Source organism: Pithys albifrons, chromosome 3 (assembly GCF_047495875.1).
Source record: "Pithys albifrons albifrons isolate INPA30051 chromosome 3, PitAlb_v1, whole genome shotgun sequence".
NCBI classification, from domain to species: domain Eukaryota; kingdom Metazoa; phylum Chordata; class Aves; order Passeriformes; family Thamnophilidae; genus Pithys; species Pithys albifrons.
Genome location: NC_092460.1, coordinates 18,124,466 through 18,151,422, shown reverse-complemented (window position 1 = coordinate 18,151,422; position 26,957 = coordinate 18,124,466). Strand labels below are relative to the sequence as shown.

Genomic DNA, 26,957 nt, shown 5'->3' with positions numbered 1-26,957 from the left:
CCTGGGTGACAATTTTGGGTCACTCTCTAAAACAAAATGCAGGTCCAGCATTCCCATCCTAGATTTAATTTGCTTGTATTTGTCAAGGAAAATTGTGTCAAGCAAATCTAATTTTCTTTGATAGGTAACTGGGTTTGTGGCTAAAGAAGAAAGTGGTAACTGCAACATACTTTGAATTCATAAGGTCTTTAACACTGTCCCGCCCAATATTTGTAATATACAAAAGAATACATCATTTATAATGTAACTAACAAGTAATGTAAAATAAATAGCAATAATAAAAGCTGTAACTATAAATAATACTTTTATTTAGATAATTATGAAATCATCATGAGATGGGTGTGCAACTGATACGAGCCACATACCACAGACACATTTTCTGTAGCTCATTGACAGACAGGAGGGCAGTTACAGAAGGGTTTCAAAGAGATAACTCCTTTATCTGCTTCTGTGAAGCATTGTTTCAGAGATGATTTCAGTGATGAAATAGAAAAACTATTAATAGTGTTGATCTCGAATCAAGGTGTAAGAAGCCTTGCTAAACTGGAGAAAGGCTACAATAGGTAATTGGAAATTTGGTAAAGACTAGTCCATTTACAAGAGAGAAGCCACATGTACTGATGAGGCAATAGCATAGCAAGAGGAACCTCAATTGCACAGTTGAATTCCATTGCAATGAAGTTGAATCTAATTCTGGAATAGATTTAATGATGGAAAACAACGAGGAAGCAATTATTCTGTTCTTCTGAGCACTGGTGAGACCTCATCTGAAAAGCTGTATACAGTTTTCATCAGGATGGTTTGAGAAACACAGACAAGTCAGAAAGGGACAAAAGGAGAACAACAAGAATGATAGAAGTTTTAGAGAACATGACCTGTGAGGAAAGCTTAAAGAACATGGTTTGTTTAGTCTAGAAAGTACCAAAGGGGAGACATAAGTCTTCTAATACATAAAAGGTAAAGGGGACGATGATCAATTGTATTCCAGTGCCCGATGGAGAAAGACTAGGAGCAGTAAATTTAATTTTGCCAAGAATAACTAGGTTAAAAAAAACTTTTTCGCTTTGAGTCTAATGAATCTGTAAGTGGAAACAAAATGTGGACATTCTTTCATATACATGTAATGGAAGGCCTTTTCTTGGAGATTTTTAAGAACAGGTTAGATGAATATAGTTTTATTTCACCTTGTGTTGAACTTGGAATAGGTGGTCTCCTGAAGTGCTGTCCTCCCTAAGTTTCCACAGATTTTGTGAACAATGGATTAGCTCAGCCTATGTTTACTTGCAAAGTAGACAAATAGGAGATCCACAGCAAAATCCTGAAATAATCTTTGTGAACAGCACAGACAAGGATGATCATGAGGGAACTCTGGTCATTACTTTGTCTTATATTTTTGAGTCATGGATTTTTTTCTTCCCTTCTGTGTTGTTATTTGTCATTCTGTACGGCATTCATTTGTGCAGCAATTTGAGTGCCAAGTGCCATAGAAACCTGCGTTTCCCATTCAGTATTACACACAAATTCTAGATATGTGAATTTGATGACTATAATCCAACGTGTGGTTTAAAAGAACAGAATAAACTGAGAAAATACTAAACTTGCAGATCATCAGAGGACATTTTTAGTTTTGTAAGGAGGCAAGGAAGTTGTGCATATTATAACATAAATACCACTTAATTTAGTGAATGCCAGGGAGGGGTTTTGAAACTTTTCTCACAACTTTGGAGAGATTTAGTTGAACATACAGGGTTAATCTTGAAACATATTTCTATAGATAATACTAATTTGTATGCTACATTTACATAGAGAAATACATGCATATTATTATATATGTCTGTAATAGTGTGTACATGTGCACTGGAGTGCCTGTTTGTAACAAAGAGTGAGACATTTCTGTGCCCCTTTTAAAGAGAATGGTGTATCACCACCTCCTTGGAAGGAACAGATACACACACCCTGCCTGAAATATGCACACGTTTTGTAGGAGCTGGCCTGTTCAGGTATTGACCTTTTTTTTTAAGATCAAGTTTTTATTATAACTATTACTTGGTTTCATATCCTGCCATGGGCAGCATGTGGCAGCATGGCTTAAGAGTAGGGAAGGAACAGTATCTCTGCTCTTGAAGGAACTAGTTGAGCACCTTTTTTCAGATGTAATGGATGTTTATAGGTCTTCTGGGTGCTGTTAGGGAGAAAAGTCAGGTTTCTGGCCACATCTTGCTTTTATTCCCTTTTTTTTTGTTTTGCTCTTCTGTTTAGGGAGAGGCAGAGATTGGTAATCTTTTTTGCCCTTGTATGCTCTTGTCTGGACCTAAACTCTGGTGAAGTTGTAAGAACTTCACAACAGTAAGAAGACTAACTCTCCTCTGCCCATACATGTGGTCATGTTACAGTGAGTGATGATGTGATCCCTGGTGATGCTGGTGTACCTGATTTTTATTTGATATAAATAAATTTTGGGGGATTGAGTGCTGACATGTTGTTGACATTGCAATTTTTACCAGTCTTTAAAAAAACATGGAAAAAAAGACAATTTTGCAGCTTTCACAAAAATAATTTATTATCTTAAGTTTTGGCTTGAGAGTTGGCAATCTTTCTTCAATTGCACCTGGAAACATTTTGGCAGTCAATGTGTATCCTGAAGTATGGGTGTAATCCTCATAAGCATGAAAATGAGCTTAATCAGCGTTGTGTCCTCACTTCAGTTTCCAGAGAGCTGCAATATGTAGCCCCTTATATAGTGCATTACAGGAATCTAATGTGGTTCATGGCATCCAAGATCTATCTAGAACAAAAAAACCCCATGGTTAAATAAGATCTACCTGGAACAAAAAACCCTCATGGTTAAATAAACTTTAACTTCCAGATTTAGAAGCTGTCCTACCCCACAGCACAGACTTCATCACCAAACCTGCTGTCCAGCCCCCTGTCTCATATTTCTCACCTCTACACGCTCATTGTTTTTCCTCAAAACCTTTTTCTCTTGGCCTTGGTTGCCCATAGCATCTTTCAGTTTTCTTCCTTGCATGGAAAATGTCTTGAAGGAAATGCCTGTTTGTGTCACTCAAGTGACTGGGTGCTCTTGAAGCAAATTGCTGTCACTGTTGGAAGTTGTCAGGAATCAGCACATTTGTGTTCCCTGCCACAGCAGCCCTTCTGTCAGCTGTTGGTATCGAGACAGGCCTGGAGGTTGCTGACCAGCGGAGAATCCTGCCTTGCTAACCACCAGTCTGGTCAAACTGAGACATCTCATTCCCTTTGGTTTTGAATCTCAGGAGCCTCTCTGCCTTTTCCTCTTTGTCTCCTGTTCTGAGTTTCAGGCTCTGGTCACCCATGTTCACTTACTATTAATTTCTGTGGGCATTTGACATTCCTGCTGAAAGTCCTTACAGTCCTTAACTTCCTAGCACATATGACAGAACTCCAACTCCAGAATGTTCTCCACATAATGAACAGCATTCTCTTGCCATCACCCAGGACTTTCTTCATTAAATTCATGAGAACTTTGCAATGTGGCTGAAGGTCCTAAGTTCAAGTTCTGGCTTAGTACAGTTTCTTCCTTAGTACATTATAAATAATTACAACTGAATATTTCAATTAAAAGCAGTATCTCTACATGAAAAATGGACTTAAAAAGAAGTGTAGGGAATCTATAGCATGTATATGTCTTGGATATACCTAAGTGAGTCTGATGGAATTCTTAATAGAAAGTTAGGCCATTTGAAAATTTGAATCTGCATCTACATAGAGGAATATTGAAAGTATAACATCCAAAGAATTTCCATACTTTAAAACTCCATTGCCAGACCTGATTATTATAAGAACTATCCAATTGTCTTACTTCCCATAGCACTGAGGTTTTTAAAGATATAAAATGTACAGTGTTTCTCATCTCCTGAGTTTCCCGAATTCTTGAGCTGTAGTGGATCTAAAGGTGAATTCTTTACTCTATGATCACCAGGCTACAAAGGTTTCATAAAAAAGAATCTGAAATCTAGAAAAATGTGAATATCACAGGGCGTGCCACAAGGCTTTAAGAGCTGGCTGTTTCCCAAAAAGTTGGCCCTATTCTTAGAAGCTGTAATTGGGGATGAAATGTCACATGGTGTCTAAGCATGTAAAAAGATGTCCTTTTACATATTTTAATCCTGTCTGGCTACATAGAGATTTTGTTCTTACTTAAAACATTTTGGATGGCCCTTCTGCAAGGTAGTGGTGTTCAGAAGTAATTTGATACAAACTCATCAGCAAGTTTTCTGTTACTCTGAGATCTGATCAAGGAGGCCTAAAAGGTGGTTCAGGGTTTCTGAACTATCCTCTTATCTAAAGGAAAAGTCCTCCTTATCAGAATAGTGAAGGGACAGGACTCCAGTCACAAAGCCAACTGCTAAAAGCTGCCTTAGTATTATATGTGTGTCATTTTAAAACAGACTTTAAAAACGTATAATGGTAAACTCATTCATTTGACAAATGAAATCACTTGCAGTGATGCATGAAACTTGACAACAAAGTGACTGTTGCCAAGTAGTTTAAGTTTTAGTATTTCACTAAAAACTAACTTTTTGAAGAAGACCATGTGCTCTCACAAAATGTGTTTATTCTTTTGTAAAGTGGTGACTGGTCTTGGCAACAGGTCTTTGTTCATAAGCTGGAACTGCTAAATGTCCTTGGAGTTGCTGAAAGACGATATGTGAAAAGCTCTGAACAGGTCAGATGGGATTTTGTTTGAGGTGGATGACTTTGAAATCAGAACCACAGGACAGTCAAGCAACGATTATTATTTTAGTGTCTGGATCCTGATCTACAAATCACTGTATTGATCCATATGTAATTTTAGGGGAAAGGGAGAGCATGCTACTTTGTGTATTTTGGCAGCTCTGGCTGTTAGCATAGTGCCTTATATTCTCTGTCCACACTGGAAAATTGCCAACTTCAAGCTCCTGAACAGGCCTCAGCAATATTGAAACTGAGATGTTTCCTTAAAAAAACCCAACACACAAAACCAAGCAACACAACCTAAAAGCCTGACAAACATAAAGCAAAACAGATTGTTTTAGCTAATGGGAATGACCATGGCTATTTGAAAAGCATACATTTCTTTGAACTACTTGTCTGTGAGTAGAAAGTTCAACCAGAGTAGAAGTTTAGTACTTGGAAAACTGAAATGTCTTGTTTGGGAGTTTTCTACTTCATTGAAATTTTGTCTTTTAGTTGGTCAGGAAAGAAGGGAAAAAAAAGAGTTGGGGAGGAAAACCCAAAGCACCAGCGACATTGTCATATGTAAAAGGAGTGATATGTTATAGCTGTTTAGTGAAATAAATTGGAATTATTGGCTTTCTCCCTGCCCCAGATTTTGTTTAATATTCTATGTGTTTCTTTATCCTGTCCTGTATGTTTACATGTTGTATTTGGGCAGGTGTGAGCTTGCTCTTGTCTGTTCACTGAGTGTATGTGAACTTGTTCTGCTGGTGCCTCAAGCTGCCAGGAGCCACGCAATTGCATTAGCACAGAGCTGAGCCTGCACTAAGCTCACTGGAGTCACATGGATTTATTTAATTTAGGAATTTGGGCAGGGCAAGCTTTGCTTGTCGGGGCATTCAGTGTAAACAATCCAAGGCACATCCACTGTAAATAACTAGTATTGCGCTGAATTAATTGAGAACTCAGGAGGGCAGTGCAAATTAGTCATATAAATGCTTTCACATTTTGAAGCATTTCCTCTAGTTTTTCATCTTTGCTCCACATATTATTCTTCTGGAACAAAGAACTTGTGATTCACATCACCCATTGTTCAGACTTGTCGAACTGAATGCATTAAAATGCTATTTGTACCACCTATTTGTCGCCTTTAAGACATCAATTTTCCAGTTAAATTGCATGCAGTTAGCATAGCTATATTGTTTATTACAAACATGCTACCAAATGGCAAATTCTTCTCTTCTAATGAGGATGTAAATTCTGTCCAAATGTTTCCCAAAAGTCAGTGTGTTATCATGGGCTCATTTCAGCAGATACAGAAAAGTTTTCCCACCTCTGACATCTATCTATGTATTTCTTTCTACTTCACCCTCAGAAGAAAACTGAAATAGACTTCCACAGGGGCTTGCCCACATTTTGAGGTTAATATGATTGGTTTCAAACCTAAGGATTATTGCAAGCAACATTGTACTTGTGATGGAACAAAAAGAGGAGCCTTGGAATTTGGATGAATCTGCTCTGAAATTGAATTTATCTTGCAGGGATACTCTAGTTCTGGCTTTTAGTGTGCTGCCATTTTGCATTTACAAGCTTTGTACACTACTCAAGATTTCTCGTTGAAAGTAAAAGCCAAGAGAAATTTGTAATATTTGTTAATTATTTTCTTATTCCTGGCTCTTAACTATAATTATATTGCAGCCAGATTATTTTCTGTATACCTTTTAGTTATATTAAATTTGTAATTTGCTAAAATACCAGCTAAACCTGAGCTGTATTAAAAGCAAGAAGTAGAAAATAATCTACGATACTCCAGGAGATGGATTTTGTATATTGAAAAGTTATACCTCTCCTTTGCTTACAGAAATGAATTTATTTTATGTTTTGAGGTTTAATGAATGTGATATAAATGTATACACACTGCTCAGTGTGTATATTTATATATATCTATATTTATATGTTAGATTTTCAGTCTTTTCCACATATGGAAGAATTTTTTGGGATCATGTTTAGCTATAGGAACCTCTCCCCCTCACTTCCCCTGAATGCGTGCTTTATAATATACAACACATAGGGGTTTACATTTATCTTATATTTCTTAGTAGAAAAATTATCTGCCACCATCATGGTCTAAAATAGGTCTTTAGACCAGCTGAAAGAGCCAAAAATGTATTTCTGGGAGACAGTAACTTGATAACAAAAGTTGCATATCTGGCACTGGTTATTTAAGTGAGATAACATGTCCCAGGCTTTCACTACAAAGGGGACCATAAATTTTTGCATTGCAAATCTGATTTCACGGACCACTTCTTGTGAGAAGCATTGAGTTTCCACTTCATCTACTGGTAAAACTGGAACTTGTATCTGGTGAAACATCTTCTTCATGTTAATGTTAGTCTGGGTGCTGTAAAGTAAATGGTCAGAAACAACCTTTCACTTACACCCATCTACAGTATTTGTGATTAATTTTAACCTAACTGTAAACAGATAGAATAAATGGTGAGATGGGCTTCATGGTCATTTTCCTAACTGGGTGATGCATGGTTACTTGTGACCCCTTCTGTTATGGATAGCTATGAAAAGAGACCTCTGACATAGATACATATTGCTGAAGCAATTTGTAAGATTTATTCAACTCTTTGAATATACAAATGAAACATAAAATAAAAACTTTCTAAAGCTGAATGCACCAAAGACTTAAATGAATCCACTGTTAGTATTTCAGCTTTCTAGTTACAGACTCAGTTCTTCAAATCACTCATGCACAAAACTCTTCTGTAGTCAGTTGTTCCGTACACAGAGAGTTCGGGAGATTAGTCCTCAGCTACACTTGTTCCTAGAAATTGAGTAAAAGATAAAAGTCTCTCTAAGCTCTGAAAGATTCTGATTTTAGACTAAGTTCTTAACTTGAATGAAATGTCATTGCTTAGCAGGTAGATTTCTTTGTAACAAGGGAAATTAATATCTGTAAATGTAAGTATTTGCTGTAAGTAGGACAGTTTCACAGTTCAGAGCCAGTACTTACATTTTTAATGACCCATTAGTAGCCATAGATAACAGGGAGAGTAACGTCAATCAGTCATCAGAAAGTTAGTTGAAGAGATGAGCAGGTTATTGGTAGATTTATTTAACCTGAGTTAAGACATTAATTCTTAACATGCAGCACATGAAAGGGAAATGTGATGAGCCATGTCAGAAAGGGTCTTCTATAGTGGGAAGAGAGCCAGAAAAGCTTAACTCATCAAGTTTTTAATGTTGCCTGTGTTGCAAAAGCTTTTGGCTAAAAGGAGATTAGGACTTGGGTTTTTTGTTGTTGGTTTTGTTTTTTTTTTTTTTAAAGAACAGATTTTAAAAAGATACTTGCCTGTCACAAAAGTGAGGAGAATTGTGCTGTAAACACATTTTATACACATATTTTATAGGTTGGCCTCAGTAATTCATCTTTTGCAGTCTTTGAGTGCACCTATGTTAGGATTTTAGTCCTGATCAAGAATGAAGATTTGTTTCAAATCCTCCTGATAATTCCTACTTCCTGCACCACGGTTCATATCCAGAAATGGTTGGCACCCCAAATTCCGTTTTGATTAAACTTATATGAAAGATGCATTCCAGGAGGTCCTCCAACATAGTGAAACTGCTAAAGGGAATTCTTTCTTGGAGATAAGGTGAAGTTAATCCAGAATACCCCCCAAGTTAGGTGCATTGTACAGAGGCCCACTCCCAGTACCAACTGTATTGGCTGTAGATGTGCTGCTGTTGTACCACACCTTCTAAACAAAACCTCCTGCAACTGTTCCATGGTCACCAGCAATCCAGAGTGTGCTACATGCGCAATGGTCACAAAGAGGCTGATAATTCCTGGCATCTGATTATTAAAATGTTGTAGATATACCTAATCATGGAGACAATGATTAGAGTTATCCTTTGTTTCTAACCTGTAATGTAGCCCTTGTTATCTGAAAGTCACAGTCTCAAATTTACTACTGCAACAGATGAGCCTTATAGAATGGATGGCTGAGAAACGTGCAGCAAATATAGCAATGAGATACACTTCACTAACAAAACAGATGTCTTTATACAAACCTCCTACATCTGTGTGTAGTGTTTCCCAAGCACTATTCTTTAAATTCCTTATTTTGCTACTTTGAAGCCAGTTTTGAGGTTTTAGTGTTAGGTTTTGTGGCCATTGGATCAGAACAGGAAATCATATTTAGCAACAGCAGATACTTGTGTTTAAGATTGTAAGCAAATATGATAAGTAGCAGTACAGAAAACAAGAAAAGGACTAGGAGAAAGATGAAACAAAATCAGTGAATTTATAATCTATTAAGAGCGCATGTACAAAAGCTTTGATAGTATTTGAGATTATACCACTGTACTATAAATATATGTCCAAATCAGATACTTGGACATCAGTCCTAAAAATTCAGAGCATTCAATATTTTAAGTACATTGGATTGTTAATAATTATACAATATTAACTGTGAATACTATTTTATCAATTCAAATGGTATCTCTCAAATTTATTTATTTTTTCTCATTTTGCATGTAATGGAATTGAGATTTTGCTTTGCAGTTTTTGTCATTGAGTTGCTATCCTTGATCCTATAAACCAATGAAAGATCCAAGTTTAAAAAGCAGTTAATGTACACAAACATTAATCAAAAATTGCTTGATTATAGTTTATTGTTTGAAAGAGCCATAGATTAATGATTCTGTAGGATACACACTGATAGGAAAAACTAAGCATACTTCTGGAAGACTCTTATCCAATATTAATAAATGATAAGACATAACTCCATCTTGTATTCTGCTTCACAGTGTGTCAAGAATGCAAAAATAAGTAATGAACATCATTTTTCTCAGAAGTTCAGGGAAGAATTCTGTATTCCCATCATTACCTGTTTGCATTGAGGCATCAATCCTTAGCTTTTTGATGCAATACTTTATTCATGAACCCAATGAAAGATACAATCCTGATTCTTCCATGCTTTTTATCCAGTGCTTTTGGGTAGTTCCAATCCATATAGAAATGTCTGTAACACTAAGTTAGGATTTACCCCAGCAAATATCCACTCATCAAAGTGCAATGGTCAGCAGAACAACAACAGTTGAGGCTCATCTCCCAACTTTAGCCCAGTGCACTGAAGGAGGTCGTGTGGGCTTGGAAACTGCCTGTCTGCAGAGTGGGAACAGGAGGTGCTCAATGAGTTCTGCTGCTCCTTAGAGTGTTTGCATCTGTACCTTCTGGCTTGTGTTAAATTAACAAGTGACAACACATAATAGGAAATTACAGTTCTTTGGTTTAATCCTATGTTTTAGTGAAAAAGCGTACTGAGATTCTCCAGTATCTGGAGGAATTTTACTTTTCCCCTGAACTATTATCAAGTGCCAAGTATTTTAGGTCAGTGCATTATGTAGCACCAATATATAACATAATTAACCAAACAGCAACATATTAGATAATAAAACATGTAATTATGAAACAATGGACATTTTTGATGGGTGTGTTAAGTGAGTGAGCTCTGCTTAGGTTAGTGTAAGTCCATTTTCTATAACAAGTGTGAGGAGTTGAAAGTGAGATATGAACAGATTTTCTGGGCTAGGTGTAGATCAAGTCGAAATACTCTATAGATACAGGCCTTTAAAACAAGGCTTTGCCGAGACTGGTATTGGAGTTACTCTTAGTGTTAAAAATTTAAAATCCAATGGTGGTTTTGTTGGTTGGTTTTTATTATTTTTTGTTCAACTGTATGTCAAAACAGATCACTGTGTTTGATTTTATGAACTTGTTAATCGATAAAATCGGAAAATATGTAGTAAATTTTTTGCACATGGAATAACGTCATGGCACACACAGTCTCAGTGAAACAGATGTGAGAAAAAAAAAGATGTAAAAGGTTTTTTATTAATTGTAGCTGTTGAAGTTGAAGTGGACCATGATCATTATCTGGACCTGACCATGCAATAATTTCTTCATTAAATCTATACTTTTAAAAACTATTTTGGATACAATAGCCATATCTTTTAGGAAGTGTCTAAGTCTTCATATGAAATCTTCCAGTCACCAAAACTGATGATCTACTGGAAAATATGTGCCATACTTGCAGTGTAACTATATCCTCTAATGCTAGAGAAAAAAGCCTGTCATCTTTTCTGTTAATAGGTAATAATGATCAGAAAATCTTTTAATGTTTTCTGAGTGATCAGTTAGGTTGAATCTCTTTTGTTTCTCACTGCCAAGTTTATTTTTCAATTATTTTCTAGCTGTTTCCTGATCTGGTTGCAGTCTTTCAAATATTCACAGGAGTGTGACATGAGCACCAGATGTGTAATTCTGTTTATGGTGTTATGCTACTGTATAGAGATACAGGAAACTTTTTGATTTTTATTTCTCTGTATTTATCCTGGTGAATTCCACTTTTTATCACATGTGCATTTCCACCATGATCTGTAAGGCCCTTTTGGATCTGACTGATTTCAGAGGCAGTCCCCTGTCTCCTGAGCTTGCCCTGTGTGCTTTCCAGTGATGATACTGCATTCATGATTTCAGGCATATGTGTATATGGCTGGTAGCCTTTATTCACCTAATCCCCAAAATGGTCACTTTCCCAAGCAGTCTTTGTCAGGCTTTTCTTTCAGATCATGGAAATATGGAACACGTTTGGGATGAGAAAGATACCTGCAGGTCCCCTTCCTTCTCTAGCAAACCTTCATTCTGTACAGGACTAATTTTTTTGACACTGTGTCATGTGGCACGTAATCAAATGTCTTACAGAAATCTCAGCATATTATTTCAAAGCACTTACCTTATCAAATAGAGGCTCTGTGTAATTGGAAAAGATAGAAAGTTATTTTGACAGGACCAGGACTCAACAAAGCAATGTTGATTGATGTTAACTGAGCTCCAGCTTTTAATTTTTTGCTTATTGCATATCAGGATCAGTGTCAAACTATGTAGTCATTAATTTTCCATAAAACTCTGTACAAATACTTGACAATATTTGATTTTTTTCAACTCTTCTAGAATTCTGCCAAAATGAGATCCCACAAATAATTGAAGTAAAAATGAATGCCTGCCTGTTAGAAGGATTCCAATCCACTACACAGCAAACCAGCTGTGTGGAGTTAGGGGGAGTCATTTGCAAATGTAGTGAGTGGCCCATTTTGTTGATTTTTGCTGGTTTTAGGGCTATCACCAAAGATTAACCTAATGCATTCTGTTAGTGAAATAAGATCAAACTACTCAGTGGAAAAGAAATCCTTCAGTCTTTCTTCAACCTTTACTCTGGCAAAACTCTTGTCAACTTGAAAGTCAGTTCAATTAATGTTGCTGGGCCTGTAGAATTCACAGGGAAGGACTTGTGTTCTCCAGCTCACTGCAGGTTTTTCAGAACCTGTCCCTTTGTTTCAAAAAGAAATAAGAATATTCAGGCCTTGCCGTGTCTTTGCTTTGTGGTGTATTTGTGCAGTCCTTATAACTCAGATGTGTTCCAAGTTAACTGTAAAAATTTGCCACATTTCTTCTGTGTTAAATGATAGCCAAGTTTACAGTGGACTGTCAGATTTCTTTACTTAATTCAGCAACATGCAAGACATTTATCTTAACATCTGGTTTTTAATAACAGTTGACGTCTGGGAGCACTTTTTTATTCCAAGAATGGACTGGGAACAGTAGTGATACTGGCAGTGTATATTTTCGGGCTAAGATTCCTGTCCATTTCAATCATAATTAATTGCCATTCATTTTATTTGGTTTTTAGATTTAATTAAGTGTCAGCAATATGCTACACTAGCTAACTTTCAAGGTTTTGAAACCACAGAATGTATTTTTTATGTTTTTAAAATAATAATGGGTGAATTTTAAGGATTTCTAAGTTGAGATGATTTTATTTGATTTTGTGATGCTGAGTTAAATGAAAAAACACTGTGTTGTGCACCTGTATGTTCTAGAAGCTGAGTATCACATCATTTGGCACAGTAGAACTACATATAGAGATAGCTCTGCACATGCACATCTCTGCGTGTACAGATAAAGAATCGGGGTAAAATTGTAATCTTCAGTAAATGTATCTGGGAAGGAACATTTCATTCTTGTCACTTAGTTCATGCTTTTTATTTGGTTCTTATTAACTTCAAGTTTATAAGAAATGTGAAGAAAGACCTTCTGCTTTCAACTTATCTACCATAAAATAATCACTTTTAAACACAATTTCTTGAAATTCTTATGAACTTTTGTATTTGTAATTAATGTTATTTATCACTAAAACTCTAACTAAATAATCCTGATGGTTCAAGAATGGAAAAAAGGAGAAAAACTGTCTAATAGTATTCAACAGTATGGAGTGTTTAGCACTTTTTTAAAAGAGAGAGTTAATTGATAGCATGATGGAAAAGTGTACATTGCTAATTATTGATTAATTTTTGTACTTATGAATTATTTTATTATTAATTACAATAATTATTAATTAATGTATTATTAATTATTGTACCTTGGCTATTCAGCAGTTTTGTCTCAAGACAATTTGATTACAGTAATTATTTTGCTAACTTATAAGGTTTGATCTTTGCTGTCAATGTTGTTTTGAATAGTGTGCAAATAAAAAATAGATAATCTTTTCATTTTTAATCCTATAATCTACTTCCTACACAATGTTTTAACTGGGAGGAAAGAATGTTTACGTCACTGTTGTTGTTTTTTGGTTGCTATAGATGCAGATTCTTGTATATGTAACACAAGCTTGTTCAGTTGTTTTCACTAGGTTATATTTAAAAAAATTCTTGTTTTTAACAGCCAAGAAAATTGTATTTTATATGCACCAAAGTAACTAACCTTTCCTTTTTCATTCCAATGCCAACACCTTCTCTGTGCATCTCCTAATGTCTGGCACACAGGATGATGAGGAGGGTATATGGGCATAGCCGTTCCTATAAACCAAAGTTCCAGTTTTGTTTTGAGGGGTGAGCAACTCTCTTTTCTATCTTTTTCATGTTGCAGTCTAATTTTTATGGTTTATTTTAAACTTCTTGGAGCTGTGTGTTTCTTGACAAGTGTGTTTGTGAACCCACAAATGTGTTTGTGAAGATGTTTTCTCATATGCAATGAAAAGTGAGAAACTGTCTAATGGTTTAATGGTGTAGTGGTTTAGGTTTTTCATAACTCATCGTGGCTAAACGTGTAGGTAGGTACAAAACCTTAAAAGAAGTCGATTTGCATCTGTTTGTATATGTCTAAACAATTTTCTTTTTTCAGTAGGTAAGAATTTCTTTAAACTGGTATTAATCTGCTGTATCATCTCAACAATCCCTGTAAGAACACTGTAATGTTTTTGCAGAATGTGTATGATACTTAAGAAGGTTTGCCACAAATTAAGCTTGCAATTGTACTGGAATACAATTTATAATATGCATGGAAAAATGAGACTACTTTTTAAACTGAAATGTTTTAATGAAATTTTAAATTAATCAGCAGATGCTTAATAAGGAAAGTACAATCTCTCTATGCCATACATGCTCTTTACCTGACACGATATGATGGAATACCATCCATACAATAATTTGGTTGTGCTATTTAAGACTACAAAGTGCAGCTTATTTCGTCTCCCAGTTATGAGTAAATACTGTACTACCCTGGTGTGTCAGTCACTGATTGATGCACAGCCACTGGTTTGGTGCTTGTCTCTGAAGCAGGAGGTCTCGGCATTGCCGGGACCATCAGACTTGGCACTTTGCTCCTAGAAAATGTTGCTCACTCCTTCCTGCAGGAAGAGTTTTATTTACTACAATGTTTGAAAGAGCAAAATGTATTCACATAAGTAAAGAGTATTGTGTTATTAAAGCTTTTATACTTTATATTGCTTTGACCTCTGTCACCCAAAGTCAAGGACTTTATGATTTGGTTTGTTTCCAGTTTTGTTATAAGCTGTGTTGTAAGTCTGTTGTTCTATTTGATTCGAATAAAATCTCCAAGATATTCTTTGTTATTTTATTCTTGCTTTTCAGAATAGTTGTGAAATGCAGAATTATTGCTATCCAAAATGAATAATTTGTATTTTGATTTAAAAAAAAAAAAAGTAAAAATTTAAAATTCCATCGGAGAGAACTTTAAGATTCAACAATTTTAAAATAAATTATTGGGCACTGTGATACCATTATCATTTCAAAGAAAGCAACCTTGGTTTATCAGAGTATCATTGTAAGCCTTTTTATTTTGTGCTTTCTGATTCACTCTTAAATGGCAAGCTTGTGCAGGCTGTATGTGTAGGTAACCTCTGTGTTTGTGGACACACATGTTGCATGTGGTAACAGTAGGAAAGAATGTGACTCATATTCGAAATTTTCTCTAGTTTCTTTCTTTTGTGAAAATAAGCAGCCTAAGAAGGAATTGGGAATTTTTCACATAAGATGTAAAAAATGTTTGTAGGCTTTCTTAGTCTTGTGTTTTAAGTAATCAGCAAGTTCTGTTAACTGCAGCTGCATGATATTTTAATAGCAGTTCAACACTTTACTTAAAAGTAAAGTGATTTTCAACCATTTGTCAGCGTCATTCTTCTGTTTTGGATGTGGAGAGCAGGTCTTGTTTATTTTCTAGGCACTTATTTATTTCCATTTAACAAACAGACATTTGTCTCTCATGCTTTTGTTCAAATGCCAACATAGTTTATCTGGTGTCATTATATATCAGACCCTTGACAAATAACTTGTTTGCTGTTTCCCTTCATGGGGAGGATCTCTGCAAAGGCAGTTTAAGAGGTAGCGGGCACAGCCAGTCCTGCAGACTGAACTCAGGATGGGTCAAACCTTTGTGTAGTAGTAGCAAAGTGGGATGAGTGGTCAAATCAGTGAACTTCCAACATCCTGTTGGAATAGATCTGGAGATCAGATAAATGGAATGGGAATGAGACAGAGATTTTATCTCCTTGCAGGAAGGAGATGATTTCACTCTTCACAATAGAAGGTCATTTATAACAGCCTATAATTCATAGGGTTAGACATTTTACCATTCTGAGGGAAATCAAATCTCAGTCAACTATTTATAAAACACGAACTTAAAAAAATTAAATTGAGCATATGTCTATCTTATTTAGGAAAGCTTCTAAGCTTTAAGAAAAGTTTTAAGAATAAAGCCTTTATAGCAATCTGTCACGGGTAACTTAAGCCATGTGAGTTTCAGAAAATATGTTTTGTGGCACAGCTGGAAGTGCAGGTAGAACACAAGTACTTGTTTTCCTGTTCCAGTTCCTCGCACTGAAGTGCAGCAGAACTGGGAAACCAGTTGGGACTTTGCCACAAACTGGCCGTGTGCGTCTGTAAGAGAAATCCACACAAAACCTGTTTGGACAGTATTTGTTTGTACAGTACTGTAGCCTTCCTTCTTTGGGAGGTGTGAAGTAAACTGGATGTTTGAAAAGATGCTTAGGAGTGTTTGGACAATTTGTCTGTTATATCCTTAGAATGGTGTTACCTTCACAACTGAAGCTTGTGCCTGGCAGCAAATGATGTCCAGTGCTTTGGAAAACACAATGAGAAGGCTAGTTTGCTAAATTTGGATTTAGGAGCAGAACGTAAAGTCTCTAATTTTAAAATTTTGCCTTGGTAGATACTGTGGAGGAATTCTTCAGGAGGCATCAGTGTCATTCAGTAAAGAACTCCTTCAAAGCAGAAAATTCTACAGCATGAGCAAAAGAATATTGTCCAGGCAATATTCACTGCTCATTTCTAACTCCTGGATGTGTTTAAAATGCTTCAGGGAGGAGGGGACTGTTTTAAAATAAATGTGGTGCATGGCCTTGTCTTTGTTGAGAAGTGGAGACAGTTCTCTTACAAGATGTACTTACTAAGAGCAGTATAAAGCACACAAAATTTGGCCATGTTGCTATATAAGGATATGTTTAAGGACATTAACTATTAGCTATTGTTCTGCTTTTTGTTTTCATTATTTCAAGTCATGATTTTTGTAAATAATTTATTTATTTTCTTAATGTTTGGATATTCTGTTTCTCTTGTTTTGGAAAAAGCACGCTGACTTTGAAATGAACCTCAGTAGCATGCAAAGCAATGGAAAAATTAGGAGCATGAGTGTTTGCAGTGTTCATTTGAATTTTCTCATGGAGGGCATGAATACCAGCTCTATGCTTAATTAGTTAGATGGGTGTTGCTACATTGACTGGAGCCCAAGGACATTTTGGATTTGTGAATTTTTTAGGCATGTTGTTGTTTTACTGCAACTTAGTTTTTACTAAACAAAAGGAAGAATTTCCCAAGGAATGTTTGTTTTGCTGACCATGGACAGATTAGTGACTAGTCTTCATTCCTGTTAAAACACTTTTATTCATATTTTATTTTTATTGGGAAATTTTATATTCATTAAAAAGTTACCTTTCTTTTCTTCTTAAAGATGTCATTACTAACACTAGTATTTTAAAGTATTCCTTGTCTACTGCAGAAGACAGAGAGTTTTCATTAAAAGTAGGAATTTGTTTAGCTGTATGGATTTGGTCTTATTTTTATTTATACACTGGAAATATGTGAATCACTTGAAAAATGTAAAACTCTTTCTGTGTTTCCTGTGAAATGGAAGCTCAGTAAAGACGATCAGCATTGTTCCCTTGAAAAAGCAAAAAGGTCTCTGGGTCTTTGTTACAGCACTGCTATGGCCAAATTACATGAGAGTTAAGGCCAGAAGTTGCAAACCTGGGCCCACTGAAGTCAGCGAAAGTCCTGTTCTTTATGTCAGCCCTGTTCAGTTTTCACTCAGAGCTGTTTCTTTCTTTAAATTGTTCATATTCATAGTAGAAAAACATCTGTGCATATAGACATGTAGACTAGGTATCTTCTGCTTTACCCTGACAGGCATTTATCTCATGGTATTTAAGAGACACCAAATCACCCTCATGTCTAAGCTGTAGAACTGTATTATATAAATGCAGTAGTTTTTTTGTCTGTCACTTGTATTTTAGCTGTGTGAGTCAGGCCATTCTGCCTGAACTTTGGCCTCAGGTTCTTCACTGTAGGTGCAGGAGGTGTGCAAAAAAAAAAATCTACAAGTGTGGCTGATGAACTGAACTTGAAAGCTTTTGATGTAATATCTGAAGACAACAATCACAGGGCCTATAGTCATCAGTCATGTTCTTTTATAATCTTCCACAGTAAAAATAAATAACATACCAGAGCAATTTTTAACCCTGTAACAAGTGAGAAAAGGCAGTATGTGTTTTTACAGATAATCTTAGTTTTGAAATGATATAGTTGCTCTAAACAGGAGTAGTTAATCACTGATATCACAGCTAAGCTGATGTCGTCAAAAATGTAGTAGTGAAAATCTGCTCTGAAAATATGAATTTCATGATGAATTGCATTGTGTTGGATTGCACTTCTACAGATACTCCTGTGAATATCTGAAATTGCTGTTATTTTATTTGACAGGTTCAAAGAGTTGGTTGTGAAAATAAGAATGTGTGAATATGTGACTGCCTGCACAGCACTCTGCTGTGAAGGTCTTGGTTGGTTTGGAAGCAGAAGTACCACCTGACTAACCAAAGGTCATATGACCTAAACTTTTGAATGTAAGATTTTTACAATTGAATACTAAAATCTGGAAAAAAGCAGTTTTGAAAAATTTAAATTTATATAAATTGCTCTGAGAAGTTTATGAAAAAATACAAGAGAAAAATGTTCATTAGAGTAAATATATACCTAATTAAAATTATCCAGTATCTATTTTTAATATTCCCTTAGTTACAATGCTATAATGTGACTTTAAAAAAAATCCCAAGAAAATAGATTAGAAAATCTCCCTGTGCTGACCTGCTTAAAATCAATGAAATACCAGTTGTCATTGCATTTGTCACTTGATCTCCTCAAGGAAAAGCTCTGCTAGGTGATGATTGCTGTCCTAGATATCCAGTCCTACCCACCACAAGGCCTGGAGCCAGTTTGAGTCACAACCCTGTGTTTTGTGCTTTATGCTGTTCTGGCCGTGGTTTCTGTTGCAGGTTTTCAGATCACACACATGCAATAAAATGGAAACACTTCCTCTAGGTGTGGTGACCAGAGCTCAGACTGAGCTCAGTGAGGTGTAGATGCAGAGAAACAAATAAAAGTATTTGACTGTTTCAGCAAGTGTATACTGCTGGTATTTATAAACAAGTCTGTAAGAGAGAATGAAATACAGAAATCTAAGAAAAATATTTATCTGTGTGATTTAATTAAGGTCAGTACCCAGCACCTTGGGAACATCGTTTTGACAATATTAAGCCATTTGTATACCTGTGCTCTTGTAGCAAATATTAGTGGTAGTGGATTGGAAATATTTAAGAAATACCTGTTAATATCCCTCATTTCATTATATGTCCCACTCTAATTAGTCATCCATTTTGGTATCAATATTCTCATTTGTTTAAAACAATCTATTGTGTTAATTGCTCATTTCAAGAGACAACCAGAAAAGAGCAACTTCAGCTGTTGTGATGGAGGATTCCCTCATATCCCAAATGCTCAAGCCTTGCTGCTTCATTTTGCTTCAGTTTTGATCTTTGCTTTATAGACAATTAGATGGTGAAAATGTTCACAGGTCTGTGTTCCAAAGGAGCAGTCATGGTTTCACTGGTTTCCTCCTGGAGCCTTTTGGAACATCTGGCTGGCCAGATCATCTGCTCCTCTTCAGTCTGGCTCTGAGTTCTACCTAAGTGAGCCAAACCAGCTAAAAAGTTTATCTACCAGTTTTATTTTAAACCAGATCTTCTTTACTAAAATGAGCAAACTACTCACTTGAACAGTGTTGCTGGAAGATTGAAAGAGGTAATAGTTTTGTAAGGGAGAGGAATAAGCAGCTGGAATCCTTCAACAGCATGCCTGAATGTAGATGAGAATATCAGTCCCCAGCCTTGGGCAGAGCTCTGCAAACAGCTGTGCCAGTCGATGACGTTATTACTACCCACCATTATCTACTTACTACTATTTTTCTGCCAGGGATTGTTACCCTCCCAGATCTATCAACAGAAGAAATCAATCCCTTATCAACTGCAACCAAACTGAGCCAGGCTGGCATAAATAGTCATGAGTCCCCATTCACCAGGGGGTCTGTTTGTCATTATGTCCTATGAGTAGGAGAGCACAAGGATTAGTGGGAACATCCAGCTGATGGCTGGTGAAGGAAGAGCACATAGTGTCATTAACATCTTCAAGTGGAAAAGCTTAGTCTGGAAGAGAATTATATCCATAAGTTAAAAACAAAAAGACCCCTACTGAAACAGCCTTATCTTCAAAGGCTCTAGCACCAATTTAGGTAATCAGGTTATTGAAATAATTTTAATTTATCCAGTGTAGTTTTCTTGTTGAACTAATCAGAATCAGAACTTCTTTGTCCATTTTGCAGATAGACTTATTTCTACCAGATGCAAGCGTGGAGATCCATGATAAATTATGTTTTCCATGGAGTTGTCATTTTGTGTAGTTAATCTGTATTGAATTTTAGGAAAACCAGTTCTTCTGTGTTTTTTGTTGGAATTTTTTGATAGATCTTGCAACAGGCTTTTTCTGAGCCAGTTATATTCATTTTATCACACGTGGTTCTAGGACCTGGAAATGCATTAGGTGATAAATCTGAAGGCTTCCCAATGTCTCCTGTTGCCTAACTCTATGCTACAGCTGTGATTTAAATCTGTGGTTAGATTTAATAAATACATAACTCCTTATCCACTCTATTTAACTTACCTACACTCATACTCTGAGGCTGACAAAATTATCAAGATATTTCCATAGATTCTGCAGCACTCATTTGTAAAATATTTATGAATTGTAGGTCATTCTTTTAAAAACTTATAAAACGGCTTAAAATTTGTTAGCTGTTTTTTTCACCAGATTTTTCTACCAAACCACATTCAGATTTTATTCCATCTATTACACAATTAATCTTCTAAGAGTACTTTTGCTTAATTTGTAAATTTTGCTTAATTTGTAAATTTTGCTTAATTTCTAATTCAGTGGCAGAAATTTTAATAAGAAACTGTTTATTGTTAACAGTTTTATAATTGAATTATTTTACAATTGCAGTATTTAAAATCAATTTACCTTGAGGCTTGTGATCTATTTCCAGTATGTAATTAATAGATGGGAAAATATTTAGAACATTCATTGCCATTTATTTTAAGGAAAATGAATAATGCTCAAAAGTATGTGCTAGTGGTATTAGTCTTAGAATTGAACCTGCCAACCAAAAAAAAGCCTGCAACTCATTGCAGGAGAGAAAAGGGTTCATTCTCAAGAGTACTAATTATTTCTTTTCTATTACATCTCTTTTACTTAAGTCCTCTAATTGTCCTCTAAATCATTCAAAAATTGCAGTGGCTTAGAATAACTTTTCTTTTGCTTTTGTAGGAAAGAGTGGTCTCACTATGAAAACTACTAAAGTTGTGTGTGAATCCTCCACAGTTACAGTCTTAGTGCTTGAAAGAAGTTTGAAAAGTTTTATTTGGAAATGATCCTTTGATATTAGAATCAGAAGAAAAATACCCTTCCTTTTTCTCTTGACAGCAGTGTAGCTTCTAAGACTGTATTTTAAGACAAGTTGAGTGAGAAAACCTTGCCTTAGTTACACAAAAAAGATACTTTACATAGAAAAAACATGAGCTATTTGACTGCTGTTAGCACCAGGACAAAATGAATACTGTCAACTGTACTTTTACCAATGCACTCTGTTTTTCCTTGAGGATTGATAGGTTTAAATGTACTGATTCTCTCCTTGAGTCTGTCTGTCAAACTTTGATCTGATGTTGAAGTGTTCAAAAGCTGCATGAGTTGCAGGGTTTCAGCAAACTTGATCTTACAGGTTTAACTTAAATATTGTTTCCATTTTGAAGTCTGTCATACGGGTGTACCACAAAGAGTGTTTGGTTTTAGCCCTTGTGTCTTGGGTGGTGGTATGCAGCAAGTAACAGAATACTTGGAATAAAGAAAAATCCTGAAATGAATCCCTCCAGCTATGGGCCAGTTGAGAGTGAGAGAGACAGGATGTAAAGTAAAACCAGTATGTCTCCCTTTGATCAAAGGATAGATTCCCCACCACCACCCAGCAGGTGATTAACACATAAGTACATTTTCCCCTCAGTGGGTGGATGGGACAAAGCTGACTATCTGCTTAGCACCCATAAAGCAAACTTCAGTTGCTGTACTGATGTTAGAAATATTTCAAATGCTGCCTTTGTGCTTTCAAGTTCATGATGTTACGTGATCTGTTGCACACAAGTGCTACTAAAGTGTCAGAATAAGAACTTCTCTAAAGGAAGAATTGCTAAGCACCCTATGAAACTGCTTTTTATTTTCAGAAAAAAAATAAGAAAGCCCTTTCTACATGTAAATGGTTACATATTTTTTGCTTGTGTATGATTTCTGTGTTTGGAGAAATTCATTAATAGTCAACTGCACTATGACTTTGGGCTGTGGTGAATCAGTCCTGCAGGGCGTGGTGGTCCATGGTTTTCTATATAAGAGCTGCTCAGGAACAGACTGGGCCAGCTGCAAGGTCTGCAGGCCACAGACTAGTTTTACTTTAAAAGTAATGACGGTGGGCGTTTCAGTTTTTCTCTGTAACAATAATACTGGGTTTAGAAATCTTTATTTTCTGATGGTTTCATCATATTTTATCTATTACATGTCAAATACATGTTTATTGAAGAGGAAGAACACAGTACACGAACCTTCCAGTGTCCTGAAGATTTTATGGTGCAGTGACACACTAATGTTGGTAACCTCTGTCATTGGCTCATTGATGTTTTTGAGGACAAAATTTCACACCAGAAATTTTTGAGAGAATGTCAGCTATGCTGTTGTATTTTCATGATTTTTCACTTGCTTTCCAGTACAAACCAGAATACAGAGACCAAAATCTAAATGTAAGACACCTTTGCTGTATTTCACTCCTAGTATGATAGAAAAATCTCATTAGTGAGTGTCTTTTTAATGAGTGGCTTCACTTGAATTGCCTAATGGAACATAATCTTAAAAAATTTATTAAGAATAAATTGTAGGACGAATATTTTTTATGTGAATATTTTGTGAGAAAGATAATCAAACCATCTCTCTCACCAGGCAGAATCTTCTGCATATCACCATTTAGAACAGCGTATGTCAGAAAATGGAAAGCAGTGAGCCAATTATTAAACAAACTATTTTTTTCAATAATTTTATTATGTCAAATCAAATGTAGGCATACATATAACCACAGATGGTTTCTGGTAGGATCCTGTACACAATAATTAAAGTATTTATCCTATTACCCAAGAACATTCTTTTAATATCATGTTTGAATTTTTGAAACAGGCAAAGATGCATTGCCAGATTCTAGACACAACATGGAATAAATAAATCTTAATCAAAAGATATACAAACATACTAGAAATAAAGTGTGGATGTGGTATCCTAGAAAATAAAGCTCCCAAATCTATAAAAGCTATACTGGGTATTGTCTTTGTTGCAAGAGTGCACTGCCATTGCTCTAAATTTTGTGCTTTCCTATTGGTATTGTAATGCAATTTTAGCAAGCTTCTGTATAAGAAAAATATTGCTTGTCAGCCAATCATTTTTCCTTAGATCACGAAGCAGTAATTGGAATATAAAACCTCCAAATCTGCAGGAGAGGTGTTTGACAAATTAATGTCATTTAATAAAGTGAAATAAGATTGATTTAAAATGTTATTTACATATTGTTTTTCTATAGTCTTCCCACAAAAGTTGGATAGAGACTGCAGTGTTTGCAAGAACATAATATTCTCTTGTCAAAGGTTTCAGAGATTAATGATCAGGTAGTTCTAACAGCGTTGTTTTTAAATGATTACAGATAAAAGCTTAGTACCAAGTTAAAAACAGGTGCTGAGATGCGGAACAGTTTATTCTGTATATTTGGAGGCTTTTTTAATAGCAAATGCCTTTCTTCTCCAGTGCCGAGTTTTATGTTGCTTTATGATTTTGGGTACCAACTCTATGTTTAGTCACTTTCTGCTCCAAGCCTTGTCATGGTGCAATTGACAAAGCAGCGCCGAGTGGCTGATGAGCAGCGCTGGCTGCCATCCTGCCATCCCTTGGGGCTGGAGCAGAAGGCACCGACCCGAGCGGCCTCGGGCAAGGCTGGTTTGCGTTTCCTTTGCGGAGCCCGCGGGGATCGCTGCACCTGCCGGGGCTCAGTGGCACTGACCTCTCACCTCAGCTTCCATCAGGTGCTCCTTCTTAACAGGCAACCTGGCACCCAGCCCACGTAAATTAGCTTCATTTGTCATGTACTCTTACCTGCCAGCAGCAAACTGGGGAAAAGGAGGTCAAAGTAGGGATTTTTCAAATGGAAATGTTTCCTGCAAGCTGCTGGTGGAACTTAGCCCTGTCACTCAAAGTGCAAGTCGCTGCCTGCCGCTGGCTCAGCACACTGATCGCCTTTCACAGGGACTTGCCTCTCTCAGTGTCTTTGCAAGTTTTGTCTGAGGTCATTTCATGTTTATTCTTATTGCCAAGTATTGTTGCAAGCAACAAATAAATCACTTGGCTATTAAAGCATATTTTACCCAGATGCTGCTCTGAAATACTGGATTAAAACAGAAAAAAAATAATTTTAAACCACTTACAGGAAGTGGGATCATGGAAAAGGCTGGTTTTGTTTCCAAGTTTCTTGTTGCAACCAGTGCTTTTTTATTTGGGATGTGTACAAATTTATATTACAATATATTAGATCTATATTTTAAATTTTTAAAATTTTGTCCCCAGTTGAATTTTTTTGTTTTGTTTTCTTGTTTGTGGGGTTTTGTTTGTTTGGGGTTTTTTCTTTTTTTTTCATTTGTTTTTTTTTTCTAATTTACTCATACCGACCCTTGTATAAGTAACATAGTAAGATGTAGATTCTGGTAGTAGATGATGTTACTTCTTTTAAAATTTAGTGGTAATTAACATCCTGAAGAATTGTGTGGATTCTGTCAAATGACTAAATGTTTCTATGTCTGTGACAACCCTGCAGCTTTTATAAGACAGTGATTTTTGAATCACGATTATTGCTATGGGACAAAGCTATCCCCAGTAACTGAAATGGAGCAAGATGAGGTGGCAGAAAATTTCTTTTCTACCTTGTAGAATAATAATTTGTTTTGCTATTCTTAAAAAGGAACTGAAAATCCACAAGATAACTGTATACAGTTGTATTTGTGTCAAAATTTAGCAATATTGTCTATATAATGTTCTGTCTTTGACTTTTTCATTCCTGCCCTCTGTCATGAGAAGGGAAGATTTGGATTGGTGAGATGGGAGTGAGAAGGAAGAGACTGGTTATGCAGCTGGGAACTGGCCTCCTGGGGCTGCAGATTATGAATAAGAGACTTCTTCAAACCTGTGATTGTTGTGTGTGGTTGAGAGAGGGACAGGCCTGTGTCCTGTGTGGGTTTTCAGGCAGTGGGAGTCAGGGAGGTGCTGAAGAACCTGGCTAGTTTGAGCACCAAGGTGGGGTGCAGTGGTTTGGCAGGACTGAAATTCAACTTTCAACTGGAGTGAAGAGGTGAATGGCAAAACTGTTTATTTGGGTTATGTCCAATGAAAGTGGTAGGTAAATTGTATGCTAAGAGTTAACTTTAGGGATACAATCAGGATATGGGCAGAATGACAAAAGACTGAGAAATATAAAAATAGTCATAATTGCTTTTCACTCTTCTAGCTATTCCTTGGTTGATTTTCTCCATCACTTTTTGAGGTTCCCTTTGTTTCTGTTTTCTCTTATTTCCCTTTTCTCATATCTCTACACCTTGATCTTTATTTAATTTATTTAATATCTCTTTGCTATAGTTCATAATCTGCATTCCTACCCCAGATCCAACTAATTTTCAACTATTGAAATCCTCAGGTATCTAGTTATTAATTAGAGGAAATATGTCTAAAATAGATAAGCTACCTTTTGCTTCTCTTTACTTGCTTTCATAATCTGACTTTTCTAACAGTATATTTTAATTAATTTGAGTAGTCTTCCCAGATAGTCAAACTACCATGAACTGTAATTTACTTCTGCAGCACGTAAAATGAGCAGCACACAGCTGAAAGCTCAAAGCAAGAAAGTACAGGTAGGTGATGTCTAGAAAGCAAAGGAAAAGCAAATTTTCTACTTTTGTTTTGTATGTGTAGTACTAAAACAGCTCTTTTTTCTTTTTAATGATGTTTACTTTAGACTATGAGTGTGAAAAGCCCCTTTAGAAATTGTCTTCCAGAATAGAAAACAATTGTTTTACTCATTGCTAAAGGTGACAACTAACATGTATAAACTATTTGTTACTCTTGATGAGTCACAATGCAGCAGTTTTAACACAAAATAAACTGCGTAGTATGGCTGGAGGTGTAGCATAGACATGATCTTGCCAGCCCACTGAAAAATTTCTGATAGAATTTTCCCAAAGAGTTAGACAATGTATATATTTATTACATTCCTACCAGAAAGCATATCTGAAATGATTTAAGTAGCAGGAAATAGTAATAGTTGGCACAGTGAGGTGAATTATCTTCAATCATACACAGAACAGAGTATAGAAAAAAAGTAGCTGAAGAACAGGTAAATTCTTAGGGAAATAAACCCCATAATAAACTATTAAATCAATAGTATTGTAACTGGTATTATTTGTTTCAGATGATATTATTTGCTTTTGTGAACTAGCAATAGCACATGAGCAGTGAGAAAACTTTTCTTTCTTTGTGGCTTTTTGCAATTTCTTGCAAAAGCCCTACTCCCTCAGGAAAACCTAAAAAACTGTTCTTTTGTTCTCCAAGCCTAATTGAAACTACACTGGAAAAATATTTTATCTGACTTTTCCTTTTGTCAGATTAAACAAGATAGATAAGCAGGTTGCATTTAGGTTTTGAATTTGGTTTTAAGAATTATACATTAATGGATGGAGAATTCAGACATCTAGGATGGATTTAGCAATATATATGCAGAGAGAAAAAGAAGATATAATAAAATATATAATGATAGAGATTCCCTGATCTGCTGTTCAGAGATAAAAACAAGTATTCAGTTCATATTACGCATAGAATCATATATATTGTATTACATTTCAATTCTGAATTTCATTGTGAATTGGGGAAAGAGCTATTTTTATATTCTACAAGACTTAGTATTTCTTAAATCTCTCTGATTAAGGAGGCAGTCTAAATATTTGAAGTAGAAAATTATGCAGGGCCAGCACTTTTAAAGAATTTTACACTTTTATCGTTTAAGGGTTTTTTAAGTTAAAAAGATTAAGAATACC

The 26,957-nt window shown here is 35.8% G+C and overlaps 1 protein-coding gene across 8 annotated transcripts in view; it reads left to right on the top strand.

Annotated features, from left to right (window-relative positions):
* The window catches only part of ERC2 (ELKS/RAB6-interacting/CAST family member 2), a 418,320-nt gene that overhangs the window by 293,432 nt on the left and 97,931 nt on the right, over nt 1–26,957 (top strand). For all 8 annotated transcript variants that reach the window (XR_011697331.1, XR_011697333.1, XR_011697332.1 and 5 more), the window contains one exon: nt 13,591–13,656. Coding sequence is in view for 1 of the 8 variants with exons in the window: in XM_071550773.1 (XP_071406874.1) it covers nt 13,591–13,617 (27 nt within the window). In the remaining 7 variants the exon portion in view is untranslated. The remainder of the gene's footprint in view (nt 1–13,590; nt 13,657–26,957) is intronic.